The 18,250-nt window shown below is 45.3% G+C and overlaps 1 protein-coding gene across 1 annotated transcript; it reads right to left on the bottom strand.

The window, feature by feature from the left end:
- Positions 1–12,527: 12,527 nt before the first annotated feature.
- LOC124328444 lies at positions 12,528–13,946 on the bottom strand. The gene is made up of 6 exons (XM_046787214.1): positions 13,615–13,946; positions 13,492–13,545; positions 13,353–13,433; positions 13,180–13,263; positions 13,012–13,122; positions 12,528–12,946 (listed from the first exon to the last, which is right to left on the bottom strand). Exons 1-6 carry the CDS (start codon positions 13,898–13,900, stop codon positions 12,528–12,530), a joined length of 1,035 nt encoding a protein of 344 aa, XP_046643170.1. The 5' UTR covers positions 13,901–13,946.
- Positions 13,947–18,250: the final 4,304 nt, after the last annotated feature.

The raw sequence follows: 18,250 nt of genomic DNA, 5'->3' as shown, positions 1-18,250 counted from the left end.
TAACAATTTAAATGACTAATTGTACCTTTCCATAGATGATGAAACGTTGGACTCTTTTCTGATTTGATTTTAATCGCTTTTTAAGCGAGGCAACTGTTCGAGATTGAACGACCTTTAGATACTTTAACTTCTTTTCATCGATTTGAAAATTGCTGCAGTGTCTTTCGTTTTTGTCGCACACTTTTTTACACTTAAACGAGCGCAATTCAGTTTGGTGGGGACTCTTCAAGTTTGAATTTGTGTACAAGGAGGAATCCAGCATACCGGGACAAGGTTGCAATGTGTCAAATTCGTATAGAGCTCGTTGTAAATCAACAGGTTTCCATATACTACAGTTTTTTACAAACGGAAAGATGACTTCTCTTCCGTTAACGAAAAATGTTAGCAGCACGCTTGTTATAAAAACAATCTTGTGCACAAACTCCTTTCCTGCTTTTATCGCGCTGTAGCAACTGTTGTTTGAATCATCCCTACGCCAGTTGGTAGGAAGCTTAACAAGCCGTGTTAATCTATCAAAGTTGAATGTAGTAGAGCTCGGCACTGAAAATGAGTCGTGTTAAAAATTAAAAATATAATTTTGGTTTTAAGAAATCGATAACAGAATAGAAAATTTCCTCACCATCAGAGGGATCGTTTTCAGATGAGGTCTCGGGATCGCCGGAAACGGACTCAGACTCGCCAGTGTCAGAGTTCTCCCATAAGAGGAAAACTCTGCGCATAAAAAGAAGAACTAATGATGAATGTGAAAGAATTGTATTACCGCATTTTGTAGACAGCAGATTGGAACTGGAAGGCGAAACGTATTGAAGAAGGTGGATACTTGGAACACACAGAGAGAGAGAGGGAGAGAGACGACTGTTCTTCCTTCAACTACTAAAAAAGACTAACTCTAGTTAAAACTGCGGGTTCTATTTATTATGTTTGCTAAACAATGTTGCGCGCGGAAAAGAAGCTGACGCGGGGGTGATTTTTCCCAAGCGTCTCTGTGGGTTCACTACGGGTCATTGGACTTCCTGGTGTATCTTTTCAGCAGAACAGGGGGGGCTTTTCTACTAGCTAGTTTTCTCTTATATTTAGTCTAAATAAAGGCCGTAGTTAGAGTTAACATAGGGAGTCGGTCGTGGGGGGTTTGTCAACTATGGGGGGGGGGTGACTTTCTGTTATTCAAGATGCTGTGCGATAGCATCTGTGGCCTTAGTAGCAGAGGTGACCTTCGCAAGTCAATGTTCTCTCTGAGCTATGTAACATCATAGGCCAACTCTTACATCACTCCCCCTCCATATTTGTTGCGTCCCGCAACAATCGCTCACAGCATCCGCACAGGGAGACCTCTGGAATGTGAATCCACGCTCACGACTAGGAACATAGGTCAGCTGTAATAGCCCACCGCTGACTTCGTCAGGTGATGTACCCTAGTTGATTCGATCGCGGGCATTCCGGAAAGCTGTGTACGAGCAAGCTGGGGAAGTTGCTATTGGTAATCATGGATACCGACCATACCCTAAGTAAGAAAAGACACGAGAAAGAGTCCGGAACAAGGACGTCATACTCAACTAGTAAAAATAAAACGATGGAAACCCTAGCAGAAGAGGGTACGTAAACTAATATTAACTAATAGCGAACTGAAAAGACATAAGGAAAATAAATGAAACTGAAAAGAGAGCTGAAGAACACACCATTGCAAAATTATAGAGAGGCAAAGTGAAAGCAACTATCAATGTTAATGAACTTAAGAGGTATAAAGGAGTACTGTGACTCTTATAATACGAACTGCATGGAATCTTTTTGTAAGAATTTAAGGTGATCAAGATCAAATCAGACGCGAGCATTTCTGAATCGAAACGATAGGAATGAAATGAAACTAAAAGAAGAATGAATGAAAACAATATTGGAGAACCGTCGGGGGGAACCGAGAGAAACGAACGACGGATATTAAATGAATGTAAGCGCTTGAAAGAAAGATCAATGAACCTAAAAGAAGAGATGAATGAAAATAATATCGGGAAATTGGGATGGGGACACGAGATAATCAAACGGCGGATATTAAATGGATTGAAGCGATGGAAAGGAAAATAAAATGAAACGAAAAGAAGAAATGAATGAAAACAATATTGTGAATTGTAGGGTGGAAAAAGGATACACGAAATTCAATTGAGCGTGTCTGGGCCAGAGCCGAGGCAGTGCGATCGTTGCTCGGTGGTCCATTCTAAAACCGAGCATCATGAGGGGAAACGGTGATTGGAATCGTGTACGATTCGAAGGCGCGAGATTATCAAGAACTAAGGAGTGACACTGCGGCAAACTTATGAGAAGGGACCGACGTGCGCCATGAACGACACGAACAACTGAACGTAATCGATCATGACCATTAAGATAGAACAAGGAACCGTAGTATACGAAAAAAGCAAATTGGAAGACATGACACTGTGGCAAAATTATAGTTTAGTTCGTGGCTGCGAGCGCGGTCTCCGAGGCAGGAACACTTCGCCTTCCTGCGTCGTGTGTGGGGGTCGTGGTTGACGTGGCCGTGTACGACGCGGCGGGGCTGCTGTCACTGGGGCGGTAGTGGGCTGAAGCGATGGCGTCACTGTAGTCGGCGGCATGATGATCGGTAGCGGAAGAGCGGTGATGGATTTTTGGGATTTTTTGGAACAGGTAAATTGGAGGAGTTTGGCAATGAGGGGAAAAGCTTTAAGAAGGAGAGAACCGATTCCACAAAACCTTACGGCCAATACCGACAGGGCACCCAGCCCTGAGACTGCTCCGAAATTCTTTACCCACCCACCCATTTTCGTGACGAAGTCAATGTTTGGTGCAGCACTGTGTTGAATAAGCACATTTGAAGTCAACAATTGTCGAGAATTATCCTCAGCATAATGTTCATGGATCGTGGCTAGGATGTCGGCCATCACCGACTCGTGACTCAGCGGACCATTCTGCATCGCTGGGGTCATTTGCAAGAAATTTTGAAGAGAGTTGTCCGCTTGATACGTGGCAAACTCAACTAGTTGTCTGTTGTTTATTGGAACTGATGTGACAACTGGTACCCAGGCACCATCGGCGTGAATGTGTGTTTTCCCGTTGAAGTTGATGTAGTTACCGTCAGGCCAATAGCACGGGTTGTACGGTACGAGTTGCCAGCCGTTGTGGGCTAAAGTATAGTTCATGAAACGAGGTTGATAACCACACTTAGTTCTTTCTGCTCCGAATGTCACATTAAAGGGCACGCATCGGGACACTTCCACTTGGGTGCCATATACCTTCAAGCGTGCACAGACTGGTAGATGCAGTTGCGTGGCGGCATACCAACCATTACTTTTTGCCCCCAGGAGTATACTATTGCGTGTCGATTTACGATTTTCACATTGAAGACGTCTAATTTCACCTGCTAACCGATTGATCTGATCCATCGCCTCATCTCTCGTAAATTGATGGTGAGCTGCTTGCTGAATTTCCGCAGCCAGAAACGAAGGCACTTTACTATCCGTGACGTTTTTTGCGTCCACACCGTCATAAGAGCCGTTGCTGTGAATGTCTACGGTTAGAGACTGGGCTGTAGGTCCTGTTGCATTGGGAGAACTGGAAGAATAGGACGTGTAGAGCTTCGGAGTGGGAATATTAATGGAGATCAGGACTTTGTCCGTCCCATTTATGCGGAATAAGGCGGCTTTTCCGCACAGCTCCAACTCGGCTGTCACGTTAACGAGATAATCCGTCTGACTCAACCGATCCTGTATGCGTTGGACCGTCGGGTCGCGCGTCTTATAAAGTAAACCATCGTACACTGATTCACCTACGATTTTGAGATAACATGGCTTTTGTTCCTTGTATGCGTCCTCCCAAACGAGTGTTTGAAGATTCCTCGTCACGGAACCGTTATAAGGGTACTCAATGGATCCTACGGGAGAGTTGATAGTACAATTATCACACTCATTCTCTAGCGCGACCTCTGCGAGTTTACAATGGAACGAGGATGCTTTACGATTTACCATCCAGACTGGTTGTAACGGGGGCATCACATCGTAAGCATATTTGTGGGCACCTTTCGCGTACATGGTTTCGTTCTTACACTTTCGCAAGTCTCTCATCTCTTCGCACTCGGCAGTAGAGACTGGAACAGCCCACTTACTTTCGGTAGGGTAATGCCAACCCAGGAAATCCGTAAAGATGCATCGAGTAACTGCCCACATACGACACACATGCCCAGGAAATCGTTTAACTTCGGGTAAATGGGAGTATAGAGTATACGTAACATTAATTGGGGGGGCAGGATCTTCCGATCCGAGAAGGCAGTCTTCATCGTCGAAAGCGATGAAGCCGTCTTTTCGTTCACTACTACAGTCACATACAGTGGCCATGATGGCTGCTGTGGTGTGCAGGCTGGCTAGCAGAACTATTAAGAGATAGCTACATATATAAAAAAAAAACACGAATTGAGTTTACTTGGTACATAATGAAACTAAAATTAAGACAAAAAATAAAAAAATGAGTCAGTTTGAACATTGGCGTGAAAGGAAAAAGGGGCCACGCGCCGCTGGTGCCTGATCGGCGTCCGGTCGACGTGGGACCTACTCAATTCTCTGTGAGAATTAAGGCATTTGCCCTTAATCTAGTAAGAAGTCCCGAAATCTATTTGGGAGACTCGTTGGTTATGGTTTGTTCCGCCAGGGCTGGCGCAACCCGCTGGGGGGTTAACGGAGGGGGTAGCGTCGTTTGTTCTGGGACGTTCACGTCATATAGCGGCTCGCCATGAGTAGGCATTGCCGGATTCAAGGTAATACTGGCGTCAAAATTAATCAAATCAGCGTCTTGATCGTCATTCATGACGGCGTCTAAATTGGGTGAAATATCGTCCTCCTCTGAGTCCGAATCATTAAATTCATCTTCCTCGTCTTCCTGGTCAGAACTTTCTTCGTCGTCAGAGTCACCGTCTCTTTGCCTAGCGTTTGTTAGTTTAGACTTTCTTAAGTCATCGAAATCGACGCATTCTTCATCCCTCCAAATCATGCACTCGGTTAGTGCTTTCAAGCGGTTGACATGGGTAAGCTGAGTACCATTCCCATTATACGCGCGGATTTCTACTGTGTGGTTAGGGAAAACTTTTGAGACGCGAAAAGGTCCTTGATACCTAGGATTTAATTTCTTACTTGTTCCTAGTTTAGTCACTCTGACGTCCAGTAAAACGCGGTCCCCTACTTCAAATTTTTCTTTCTTGGCCCGCTTGTCGTACTGTGCTTTCTGCTGCCGTCTAGCTTCCAAAAGATTTTCCTTGGCGAGTTGGAACCCTTCACGTAAACGTCGCATCGTCTGGCTTTTGTAGTCACGAGGTGTGATCGACTCCGACTCAGGTATCAAAAACCTGTCGACTACCATGTTCGGATCTCGAGCTGTTATCAGAAAATAGGGACTCTCCATCGTAGACGCATGCACTGAATTCCTATACGCTGCGGCCATCGGACCGAGGACTTCTTCCCAATTCTCCAACTCGTCATCAACATATTTACGAACCATGTCAATTACTGTCTTGTTAAAGCGTTCGGTCATCCCATTCGACTGTGGATGATACGCTGTCGTGGTTTTGTGTTTCGTCTGGAGTTCATTACATAGATTATTAAATAAACGAGATGTAAAATTAGTGCCTCTGTCGGTGACAATAATTTTTGCGGGTCCATGATACAGGATAATTTTATCCATCAATGCACGGCAGGTCGTTTCTGCCGTTTGATTAGGCAACGCGACAACCTCCGTCCATTTGGAAAAGGCATCCGTCATTACGAGGACGTACTTATTTCCGTTGGTAGATACGGGTTTAATTGGGCCTAAGAAATCCATCCCGATTACTTCGAATGTGGCAGTTGCGATTTCTAAGGGGTGTAGGAAGGCTCTGGTCACTACTCGCCTTTGTAGGGCACAAGTTTCGCGCGACCTGCAATATTCCTTGATGTCTTTCAACATTCGGGGCCAGTAATATTTGTCGCGTATCCGGAAGAATGTACGTAAAAACGCGAGATGTCCTGCTAATAGCGAAGCGTGGTATTCTTTCATAATATTTTTTCTTAATGAATAGGGGACGACCGTCTGTTCCTGAATGAACTGACGTCTTTTTTTCGATGGGGGTAAGAAATCTCTCCTCAGCACCCCCTTCTTGACGTGAAAAAGCTCGATTTCTTTCACCCAGTCTGGGTTCTCTAACTCGTCCTGTTCTGCAAGTACACCTTCATCAAGATAACGGCGGATTTTTGAGCAAGTTTCATCTTTTCGTTGCTCTTCAATAATATTGTCAGTAAAATCTGTTCGTTTTTCTGCGCTTACGACACGGATTCGGGAGAGGAAGTCGGCGTTAGCGTGTTCCTTTCCCGGTTTGTAGCGAACTTTATACTTGACTGCAGAAAGCTCGATCGCCCACCTTCCCAGTCTACTTTTTTCATCTTTGTGCGCCTCGAGCCATTGTAGTGGTCGATGGTCGCTTATAATTTCAAATTTTTCGTCCTGTAGGTAGTGACGATATCTTTTTATCCCATATACTATTGCGAGGGCCTCCCGCTCGATAGCGGAATAGTTCATTTCTGCTGCATTCAAGTGTCTACTTGAGTATGCAATAACGACTTCTTCTCCGTTTGGTATCTGGCTCAATACGGCTCCGATGCCATAATTACTAGCATCCGTAAAAATTAAAAAACTCTTTTTCGAAGTCTGGAAAAGCGACAATGGGCGGCGTAATGAGACACTCGTGGAGGGTTTCAAAAGCTTTCTGTTCCGCCTCTCCCCATTCGAAAGCGTTGTTTCCATCCTCTTCTTCTTTATTCCTTTTCTTAACTAATTTATTTTGTTTATCTTTCTTTTTCTTTGTGAGCTCAATTAATGGATGAGCAATATCCACAAAACCTTTAATGAAACGCCTGTAATAAGATGCAAGACCTAAAAATGATTGGGTTTCTACAATTGTTGTCGGACGTTTGTAATTTTTTAATTGTTCGATTTTCTCTGGGTCAGGTGTAATTCCTTTTGCTGAAATCACATGGCCTAAATATTGGACAGACTCAGACATGAATTTGCATTTCGAAAGGCCGAGTTTTAAATCAGCTTCCTTTAACAGGTCGAGAATGCGCCCTAAATTAATCAAATGTTCCTCTTTTGTTTTTGAGAAAACAATTATATCGTCTAGGTAAACTAAGCATATCTTTCCGATGACTGAACGTAGTACGTAGTTCATAAGGCGTTGAAAGGTTCCTGGTGCGTTAGTCAACCCAAAAGATAGTCGATTCCACTCGTATAGATTGTTGTCAACTATAAACGCTGTTTTTTCTTTTGAACTATCGTCCATTTCGATCTGCCAGTAACCTGACGCTAAATCTAGAGTTGAGAAATACTTTTGCCCGTGAAGCAAATCTAAAACGTCGTCGATTCGAGGTAGAGGAAATGAGTCTTTCTTTGTTATACTATTTAATTTTCTATAGTCCATGCAGAGTCTAATTCCTCCGCTTTTCTTTTTAACAAGCACTACGGGTGCCGCCCATGGGGACACGGACGGTCTGATTAATTTGTTAACTAATAATTCCTGTAAAATACTTTCTAATTCGCTCTTGTTATTCTGATGTATTCGATAGGGTCGCAATCGAATGGGTCCTTGTCCTTCCGTGTTGATGTGGTGTTTTACGAGTCCTGTTTTTCCCAATTCCCCTGTTTTAGTTGCAAACATTTTTCTTCTACTTTCTAAAAATTTTGTTATATTGTCTTTGTCGACTTCTGGCATTTCTTGAGGCAAATTGTTTTTAAAATCTAACGGAACGCTTGGTTGCTCGTCCTCGGTACAAGAATTAATATTGGGTTTTTCAACTCTGCTGAAGTCTAAAGTTCCGATCAATTCGTATTTAGGCAAGGTTATTGATTTATTAGTCTCGTTTACTATGGCTATTGAAAAAAATGCTCCTTCCTCTGTACTCTTATTGATAAAAGGGTCAAGTCGCAATCCACTATTCAGTCCCGGCCCTCTATGAAGAAAAAATGCAAGATTGGGAGGTAGCTGTTCCCCATTCCCTTCAGATTCAACGACAGTGGCGCTAAAAGACTGTATCGTGATCTTCTCTCTTGTTATGATGGTGGGCGCGGAGTCCGATTTCCGGAGTTGTTTTACTCGGTAAATCCTCCTCTCGCTACCATCAAGGATAAATTTATGTTCGTACAATGCATCTAAACCTAAGATGCATTCTTCGCTAATACTATCGACGACGATAAAATCCTGCAGAAGATTATCACCTAAGACTTTAACTTGTAGGGTTACTAGCCCTCGTGTAACTAACTTTGTGTTCTCTACACCGTATAAATCGACCGGGACGTCTGTGGTGAATTTCATCACTCCTTATTTCCATCTGTTGAACACCTCCGTCTTGATTAAACTTCGACCTGCGCCACTATCTAAAAGACCCTGGAATGTCTCGTTGCCTACTTGAATCGGAAGTCGTGGGATTTTATTTTTTCTTGTTTCTATTACTTGATTGATTTTCTGCTGGGGTTTCGGACAAGGCCCACCGTTTTGCCCCCTGTTACAATAGGTGGCTTTTAGTTTTCCTGATTCCAGGGATTGAGCTGACCGGCATTCGGTACTGGTGGGGCATATCTAGGATCTACTCGGATAGATGACGAAGGGCAATCACGCGCTATGTGTCCAGTTTGGCGACATTTAAAACAGGTTGGGCCGTTTGGTCCCCAACCACACTTGTCTGTGTTGTGAGTGGTTGGGTTCCGGCCGGTGGCGGCACAATTGGCACAGTAGCGCTCTCCCCTTGGAGGTGGACCGTGCGTCTGGCTACCCGGGTCGTATCTGTTCAGTGGTTGTGGATTACGATAAGCGAAAGGTGGGTGGCTAATCTGAGGATTATTATCGACAAACTGGTTACTATTATGGGGCTGAAGTGGCCTAATTGGCTGAACTGGTTGGATTGGTTGGCTCATTCCAGCAACCTGGAGCTGTAGATTTTTCATAGCTTTTTCGGCCTCTCTTGATTGCTTCATCATATCACTATAACTTTTGTTACTAGCCTTAAGTAAGTTTTTTCATTCTTCTATTTCCTTCTTACTCTCTGATAATTGAGTAGTCTGAGTCGTGGCGACAGCATTGACTGCCTCGTGCCCATGGTCTGCAATCATGGTTGTCGACAGTTGCTGCGTGAGTTGCTCAATGACTGATTTTAATTCTGTTATTTCATTTTTTGTTTCCCTAATTTCCCGGGCATTGGCGTTAGCCGAGATGGCATTGACAAACTCTACACTTCGTTTCTCTAATTTCGCCTCGCTCAAAACGGCCGCACATTTTTCCGTTGCTTTAATGAGATCGTTCAGGTTCTTGTAGTCTTTAAAACTCATTCGCTCGCGAAGGTTAGGCTTCAACCCTCCGAGGAACCCGTCCATCAACATTGTTTCACGTAGGCGAAGAACAGCTGGGTCGACCGGTGTCCCTACTTCTGCCGGATAGGCAAACGAATAGAGTTTCTGCAACCGACATGCATAATCTCTAATGGACTCCCCCGAGTTACGAATACAGTTCTTAAACTCCGTAAAGTACATTTTTCTATTATCTCCCCCGTGAAAGCGCTCGTGGAGATTTTGTTTTACTTTAACGAAAGATTGTGCTTCTTTTGGATAGTTAAGCAAGAAGGTGGTGATGCAGTCCCCCGTGGCCCCAAAGAGCTTGGAACCCAAAAGCTTTATCTTCCTACCCTCTTCAAAGTCGGCGGTGTTTACAACCCGTTCAAAATGTTGAATCCAGTCCTCAAATTTTCCCGACCCTGTCCCACTAAAAGCGGGTACCTGAGCTAAAAGAGCTATTGTTTGTTGCTGCTGGTTCTGCAACAGCTTTTGACTATTATAATAGCTCTGATGGGAGACGGCCGGGCAGTCAACCGGTTGGTCGACGGCTACGGGAGGCGGAACGACACAAGGGGCCGGGGTCGCCTTAGGCGGCCCTAAAGCAGCTTTAGCTTCCGACGCGGCATCTTCACGAGACGCCCCTTTTCCCCGAAGGTATCGGTACAGGACCTCATATGGGCTCTGTGACGCCATCACTCGTGTAGGTGGATTGGGAGGCTCTGCTTTAATGGTTTGTTGAAAAGGGTTGGTATTTGGCAGCAAAACTGGAAGAGTCTGTGGTATTTGGATGGCTTGACGAAAAGGGTTTGATGAATTGAGTTGCCGGGAGGGCCCGGCCGTCGGTTCTGGGATTACGTGCGTCGTTTTACGGTTGTCGACGGGGGTCGACGGAAGAGTGTTTGGCTCCTTTTGGTTAGGGAGGGCTGGGGTGGCGACGTCCCAAGGAGAAGGAGGAACGTTTAACTGGACTGTTTGCTGGCCAGGGGTTGTATACAAATTCTGGGGCTTGCCTAATGGCGTCGACGAATACTTAAGAGCGGACTGCGGTTGTCGGCCCGTCGTAGGGGCGACTGTCTCTATCCCTTTCAATTCTGCGTCAATGCGTGCTTCAATGTCCGCGTGACCCTCGTCGGGTTCGGGGTCAATATGGGACTTTGTACTGCCGAAGTCGTCGTCCTCGTCCGACGACTTGGCTGCGTCAACGAGATCGAGATAATCTTCGTCAACGACCGCTGCTTCAGCTGGCGGAAGAGTCTGTGCAGCCCGTGCCTTCAGGCGGGCACTGGCGCGAACCGGTTGCACACCTGTGACGCGACGAGGTCGACCACGCGTGATGGGAATACTCGGGCCTGGTTCTATTAGCTGATCGTCTGCCGGTGGCTCGACCGTTTCTTCAACGGCACCCAAGTCGGGGTAAAGGCGAGGTTGACCCACAGGGGTCCGAGGTAAGGATCGGCCGGCGGTGTTGGGCCACTCGTCCTGTCGCCAGGTAGTGGAATCACCTATTAGGTTGCGGACTGGTCGATGCGCGTTCAGAACACTCTTCCCCTGTCTATAAACTGCAACACGGGCCTCTTCCAACGACAACTCGTCCGGAAATGGGGGCTCTGTGTCTGCTATCGTGTCGATATGTGATTCCTCGTCGTCGGAATAAAAGTCGTCAGCCCGTTGCTCGTTCTGGTCGGCCAATTTAGGGGAAAAAGGAAGTAAAAGCGACTTCCCCAACTTACTGAAAAAACCCCGCTTTCCCAATTTCCCTTTCTGCTCACCCGACAACGCGCTTTCCATTCGTGTACGTTTAGCTTTCTGAAGCCTAGATGGCGCGCGCATTCGAGCGAGAGCAACGTGCGTAACGCAGTGGCGTCACAGTCACGGAAAAATTCAGGCTGTGAGGAAAAAAACGGCACCTAAAAAAAAATCAGAAGACGAATCCCGGAATGTTCGATATTGGGAAAAAAAATACTCAAAGCAATGCGTCAAAAGAGTTCGCGGTAAGTCTCTAAATGGATATCGGAAATAATGCGAATTATAAGAAAGAACGACGGAGAAAAAATTTAACGACGAATGGGACACACCGAGAAAAAACCAGTAGCGACGTGTGGCGGAAAAAGAAACGCAGCACAAATATACACGAGACATAAAAAAGGCAGAGCAGTCTTGTGAAAAAAAAAAAAAAAACTGCCATCCAACGTGTGTGTGTGGCACATTAATCCCCGTATGTGTAATGGGAGGGTGGTTAAAGATGCTTTCCCGCCGGCAGCGCCATTGAGAAAGTTTTTGACCGAATCAAGCGGAAGCAACCGAAAGACAGTCACTTACGTCGAAACAATCCCTAACCGACTGACAAGGTCCACGCCGTGTACATACGATCGCTAAACCTTTCGAAAGTCGCTTCGAAATGACATTAAACGTGGTGCGTTTAATTCACTCGGAAATGACCACACGGGGGTCCTGGGACCAAAAATACATAAACGTCGATGGCTGTGATTTTTATATTCAATAATAAATTATTGAAGACCGCACCTGACGTGATGTTACACAGTTGCAAATATATGGGAAAAATAAGACACGCGAGTTTGGATAGATCGCTGCCACCAATGTCAGAGTTCTCCCATAAGAGGAAAACTCTGCGCATAAAAAGAAGAACTAATGATGAATGTGAAAGAATTGTATTACCGCATTTTGTAGACAGCAGATTGGAACTGGAAGGCGAAACGTATTGAAGAAGGTGGATACTTGGAACACACAGAGAGAGAGAGGGAGAGAGACGACTGTTCTTCCTTCAACTACTAAAAAAGACTAACTCTAGTTAAAACTGCGGGTTCTATTTATTATGTTTGCTAAACAATGTTGCGCGCGGAAAAGAAGCTGACGCGGGGGTGATTTTTCCCAAGCGTCTCTGTGGGTTCACTACGGGTCATTGGACTTCCTGGTGTATCTTTTCAGCAGAACAGGGGGGCTTTTCTACTAGCTAGTTTTCTCTTATATTTAGTCTAAATAAAGGCCGTAGTTAGAGTTAACATAGGGAGTCGGTCGTGGGGGGTTTGTCAACTATGGGGGGGGGTGACTTTCTGTTATTCAAGATGCTGTGCGATAGCATCTGTGGCCTTAATAGCAGAGGTGACCTTCGCAAGTCAATGTTCTCTCTGAGCTATGTAACATCATAGGCCAACTCTTACACCAGAATTAAGTGTTGGCTCATGATCCATTGAAGAAAAACCAGCTTCTGTTGCTTCAGATTCAGTCGAAGCTAACCTTTCAGAGGGGGCCCGATGATCGTTGGTTCCATGGTTACGTACTGCAGGATTGCCCTCGTCTTGGTCGCTTGGCTCATTATCCGTTGAAGAAAAACAAGCATCTGTTGCTTCAGATTCAGTTGGAGCTAGCGTTTCAGAGAGGGTCGGAAGATCGTTGGCTCCATGGTCACGTACTGCAGGATTACCCTCGTCTTGGTCACTGGGCTCATGATCCATAGTAGAAAAACCAGCTTCTGTTGCTTCAGATTCAGTCGAAGCTAGCCTTTCAGAGAGGGCCGGAACGTCGTTGGCTCCAGGGTCATGAAGTGTGACACTGCCCTCACCTTGAATAAATGAAAAAGACAAATTAAATTACAACCTATATCTTAAAACTTCCATAGTTATTTACCTTGAGCTGCCCCCGACAAATTATTGACAACAGTCACATTTGGGTCCATTGGATTAATGCTATCAATCATCTCAAAGTGTTCTCGGGGACTAGCTAAATTGATGAGTGTACCTGCTGGAATTGAGAATGTCAATATATGTTTTCAAATAAAACTTTTGTTTCAATTACCATTGTTTGAAGCTTTGGAAATGAGAGGCTGTCGATTTCCATCAGTGCTACAATCAGATAATGGAATCCGTTTAGAGGTCCCACCTATGATAACAATTTTGGTATTACTTTTAGTATGCCTTGGAAAGATGTATGCAACAATATGATGGCATTAAATCTTGAAATACATTTACCAATACTAAAAGATTTGGAAGCAAGAGCTTTACGATTTTCATTGTTGCAATCAGCAAATGGGTTACGTATCTTGGGCCCACCTGTAAAATAACAATAGTTAGATTGTGTTTCATGTATTCAATTATTAAAATAACATACCTTTCTTAGCTTGGGAACAATTGCGAGATTCAGCAAGAGGATCAACAGGTTCACCTATGTAGAAGTTGTCAGTTATTTCAGCAACATACCAGTTTTCACATGAACATTTAGAAAATATATTACATAGAAAGTGCTTTGGTGTAGAGTGGTCTTTGAGTTTCCAATGCTTGAACGGCTGGAAAATTCCTCCAATTTCTTTCCCTTTAATAATGTCATAGGCATCAAAATGCCGACCACAGATAGCTGAGCGAACCTTCAATCCAGGTTTAGGAATCAATTTTTCCCACTCTGAAAGCCTCTTCGTGTTAACTTCAAAAGTTCCAAATCTATGGTTTTCATCATCTTCAGTTGATCCACAAATGAAACAATGTGCACCACGCTTTTTCTTTTTTACTGTCGATAACGACATTTCTTTTGTAAAATTCTCATGCCGAGGACGCAACAAACTGCCAAAACAAACAATGGCGGACGGTTGGCGAGCAGGGTCGTATCAAGTAGCTAAGATCTCAGCTCAACTTAGCTTGGATCACTACTTGATAAATTTTCTCTCGTCTGCTCACTGATTTAAATCGATACATATATCGTCTTGCTTTATTAGTCTCTTTGTGGGCCTAAACGTTCCAAACCCTTCCGTTTGGCAAAAATAATGTCCTTTTATTCTTTTTTGCTTGTATTTATTTTTTCCTAATAGGAAACATTATCTTAAAAGAATCAAAAGTCCTATCGATTAATCGATAGCTGAATTACGCATTTATATTTTGCGTTCCGTTATCCGTAATAAATTGTTTTTAAAATAAATTGTAATCTTCTTTATTTATACTTTTATATTTATATTTATAGTCGCATTCCATGTATTTATTTGAAAACAATTTTGCAGCATTTCATATTTCATACTGCCAAGCAGACGAAGTCAATATAAAAGACTACGTTATACGACGACGTCTGCTTGGCAGTAAAAATTCCCTGTAGATCAGTGATCCAAGCTGAGATCTTAGCTACTTGATACGACCCAGGAAACAGAATGTAGAGATGAAAACGTACACTAGAGGGCAGGACAAGTAATACGGGGTTGGAGAAATCGGAGGAAGGGTAGCAAGAATTCTGGCGACAGTTGGCCATGTTAATTTTCTTATGAAGAGCTTCAACCAGTGGTCTTTGTCTATGCTATAGGCTATGCAATATGTAATATAACAATTTAAACAGTTAAAACTTACTTTTTATCTGCAATTGCAAGATAGAAAACGAATAAAAATTTTAGAGCACTCAGCAGAAGCACTTATGAGACCGCATTGTCATTCAGAGTGACGATCTGAACATTTCAGTGCAGACGAGATTTTTTACGCGGGAAAAGCCACTGCGCCTCTTTTTTTTTACAATGCTGCCGTGCTGATAATACTTTTCGAGGCTAATACTGTCAAGTTTTTGTTTTGTTTACTTTTCAAAATACTTCTTTCTAATTTATAATCAGCCAATATATGTCTCGTGTGTTAGACTAACAGTGTTCTGTATTGTACCAATAAAATACAAATAAAATACAAATAGCCTACACATTTTAATACGTACACTAAATTAAGTCAAAAATACAAATAAAAATACAGCTGTATTTGCATTTTATTTGTATTTTATTGGTAAAATACAGAACATGCTGGTTTACATTATAAATAAAGCTGTAATTAACAATTAGCTGTTCAAATGCTCGTTAGCAATGCTGTTTGTTAAAATTAACTTAAATTTAGCTGTAAAACAATTGGTCGATCCAAGCTTGCGGTACACAGCATAAATACCAGCTTAGATATAGCTTTAAAAAGACAGGTCGAATCGTGCTAGGGGTTCTAAGCATAGCTTTAGCTTGAAGCAAGCTATATGCCGAGACAGGCTAAAACAGTTTACCTGATGTTCAGGTATTTAGAAGGTGAGCTGCGCAAGCATGAAATAATTCACATAATTGCCAGCTAGAACCAAGCTAGAAATCACTAGCTTGAACCAAATCAGCTTGCCGCTAGCTTCAAGGTCGATCGAATAGCTGTTTTTTCCGTAAGGGGATGTGCGTTTTTCTAAAACTTTTTGTTCATGAATTGCTCTATAAATTTATTGATTCAATAGACTTGAAATGGTGTATTGGACATTGATTTACACATCCTGTAATTAAAAAATGGTTTTAACAAGAGAAATAAATAATTTAGCAACTTCAATTGCTGAGCTGTTGTCTGCTATGCTCTACCGTGCTCTGGCGTGCACTGGCATGCACTGAAGTGCACTGGCGTGCATTGGCGTGCTCTGGCGTGCATTGGCGTGCATTGGCGTGCTCTGGTGTGCATTGGCGTGCACTTGCGTGCTCTGGCGTGCACTTGCGTGCTCTGGCGTTCTCTAGCGTGCTCTAACGTGCTCTGGCGTTCTCTGGCGTGCACTGGCGTGCATTGGCGTGCTCTGGTGTGCATTGGCGTGCACTTGCGTAAACTTGCGTGCACTGGTGTGCATTTGCGTGCTCTGGCGTGCATTGGCGTGCACGGGCATGCTCTGGCATGCTTTGGCGTGCTCTGCCGTGCTCTAGCGTGCTCTAGCGTGCTCTAGCTTGCTCTGGCGTGCACTGACGTGCACTGGTGTGCATTGGCGTGCTCTGGCGTGCATTGGCGTGCACGGGCGTGCTTTGGCGTGCATTGGCGTGCATTGGCGTGCTCTGGCGTGCTCTGGCGTGCTCTGGCGTGCACTGACGTGCTCTGGCGTGCACTGGCGTGCACTGGCGTGCACTGGCGTGCTCTGGCTTGCACTGGCATGCTCTGGCGTGCACTAGCGTACTCTGGCGTGCACTGGCGTGCACTGGCGTGCACTGGCGTGCACTGGCGTGCTCTGGCGTGCACTGGCATGCACTGGCGTGCTCTGAGTTGCTCTGGCGTGCACTGGCGTGTTCTGTCGTGCTCTGGCGTGCACTGGCGTGCTCTGGCAAGCTCTTCTATGCAGAACTCAAGTGCTTGACAATAGAACTCCACTACCCGACAAAAGAACTCAAATAACTTGAAAAATTTTAAAAAATCAAGTGCTGTGATGTGCGTTTTTCTAAAAGTTTTTGTTCAAGAATTGCTCTATAAATTTATTGATTCAATAGACTTGAAATGGTGTATTGGTCATTGATTTACACATCCTGTAATTAAAAAATGGTTTTTACAAGAGAAATAAATATTATAGCAACTTCAAGTGCTGAGCTGTTCTCTGCTGTGCTCAACCGTGCTCTGGCGTGCACTGGCGTATATTGGCGTGCTCTGGCGTGCTCTGGCATGCTCTGGCGTGCACTGGCATGCACTGGCGTGCTCTGGCGTGCACTGGCGTGCATTTGCGTGCTTTGGCGTGCACTGGCGTGCACTGGCATGCACTGGCGTGCACTGGCGTGCTCTGGCGTGCACTTGCATGCAATGGCATGCACTGACGTGCTCTGGCGTGCACTGTCGTTTACTGGCGTGCAGTGGCATGCTCTGGCTCGCTCTGGCGTCCTTTGGCGTGCACTGGCGTGCATTTGCGTGCTTTGGCGTGCATTGGCGTGCACTGGCGTACTCTGGCGTGCACTGGCGTGCACTGGCATGCACTGGCGTGCTCTGGCGGGCACTAGCATGCACTGCCGTGCTCTGGCGTGCTCTGGCGTGCACTGGCGTGTTCTGTCGTGCTCTGGCGTGCACTGGCGTGCTCTGGCAAGCTCTTCTATGCAGAACTCAAGTGCTTGACAATAGAACTCCACTACCCGACAAAAGAACTCAAATAACTTGAAAAATTTTAAAAAATCAAGTGCTGTGATGTGCGTTTTTCTAAAAGTTTTTGTTCAAGAATTGCTCTATAAATTTATTGATTCAATAGACTTGAAATGGTGTATTGGACATTGATTTACACATCCTGTAATTAAAAAATGGTTTTAACAAGAGAAATAAATAATTTAGCAACTTCAAGTGCTGAGCTGTTCTTTGCTGTGCTCTACCGTGCTCTGGCGTGCACTGGCATGCACTGGCGTGCACTGGCGTGCTCTGGCGTACACTGGCATGCACTGGCGTAATCTGGCGTGCACCGGCATGCTCTGGCGTGCTCTGGCGTGCTCTGGCGTGCACTGGCGTGCATTTGCGTGCTTTGGCGTGCATTGGCGTGCACTGGCGTACTCTGATGTGCATTGGCGTGCTCTGGCGTGCTCTGGCGTGCTCTGGCGTGCAATGGCGTGCATTGGCGTGGTTTGGGGTGCATTGGCGTGCATTGGCATGCACTGGCATGCACTGGCGTGCTCTGGCGTGCTTTGGCGTGCACTGGCTTGCTCTTGCGTGCTATGGCGTGCTCTGGCGTGCACTGGCGTGCATTTGCGTGCTTTGGCGTGCATTAGCGTGCACTGGCGTGCATTGGCGTGCTCTGGCGTGCATTGGCGTGCACTGGTGTGCTCTGGCGTGCACGGGCGTGCTCTGGCGTTCTCTGGCGTGCTCTGGCGTGCCCTCGCGTGCATTGGCGTGGTTTGGGGTGCATTGGCGCACATTGGCGTGCACTGGCGTACTCTGGCGTGCATTGGCGTGCACTGGCGTGCTTTGGCGTGCACTGGCGTGCATTGGCGTGCACTGGCGTGCTCTGGCGTGCACTGGCGTGCTCTGGCTTGCTCTAGCGTGCTCTAGCGTGCTTTGTCGTGCTCTGGCGTGCACTGACGAGCACTGGCGTGCTCTGGCTTGCTCTGGCGTGCACTGACGTGCACTGGCGTGCTCTGGCGTGCTCTGGCGTGCATTGGCGTGCTCTGGCGTGCATT

Source organism: Daphnia pulicaria, chromosome 3, assembly GCF_021234035.1.
Source record: "Daphnia pulicaria isolate SC F1-1A chromosome 3, SC_F0-13Bv2, whole genome shotgun sequence".
Lineage (NCBI taxonomy): Eukaryota > Metazoa > Arthropoda > Branchiopoda > Diplostraca > Daphniidae > Daphnia > Daphnia pulicaria.
Note: the sequence above shows the minus strand (reverse complement) of the source record. Positions and strands in the feature narration are given on the sequence as shown.

What these genes read in the sequence shown, in the direction of transcription:
- LOC124328444 (XM_046787214.1), bottom strand. Translation starts at nt 13,900, where the DNA reads ATGTCGTTATCGACAGTAAAAAAGAAAAAGCGTGGTGCACATTGTTTC. An exon ending in TTCCAAATCTTTTAGTATTG is followed by an intron (nt 13,264 to 13,352) that starts GTAAATGTATTT and finishes TTGTTATCATAG; the next exon opens with GTGGGACCTCTAAACGGATT. An exon ending in TTCCAAAGCTTCAAACAATG is followed by an intron (nt 13,123 to 13,179) that starts GTAATTGAAACA and finishes CAATTCCAGCAG; the next exon opens with GTACACTCATCAATTTAGCT.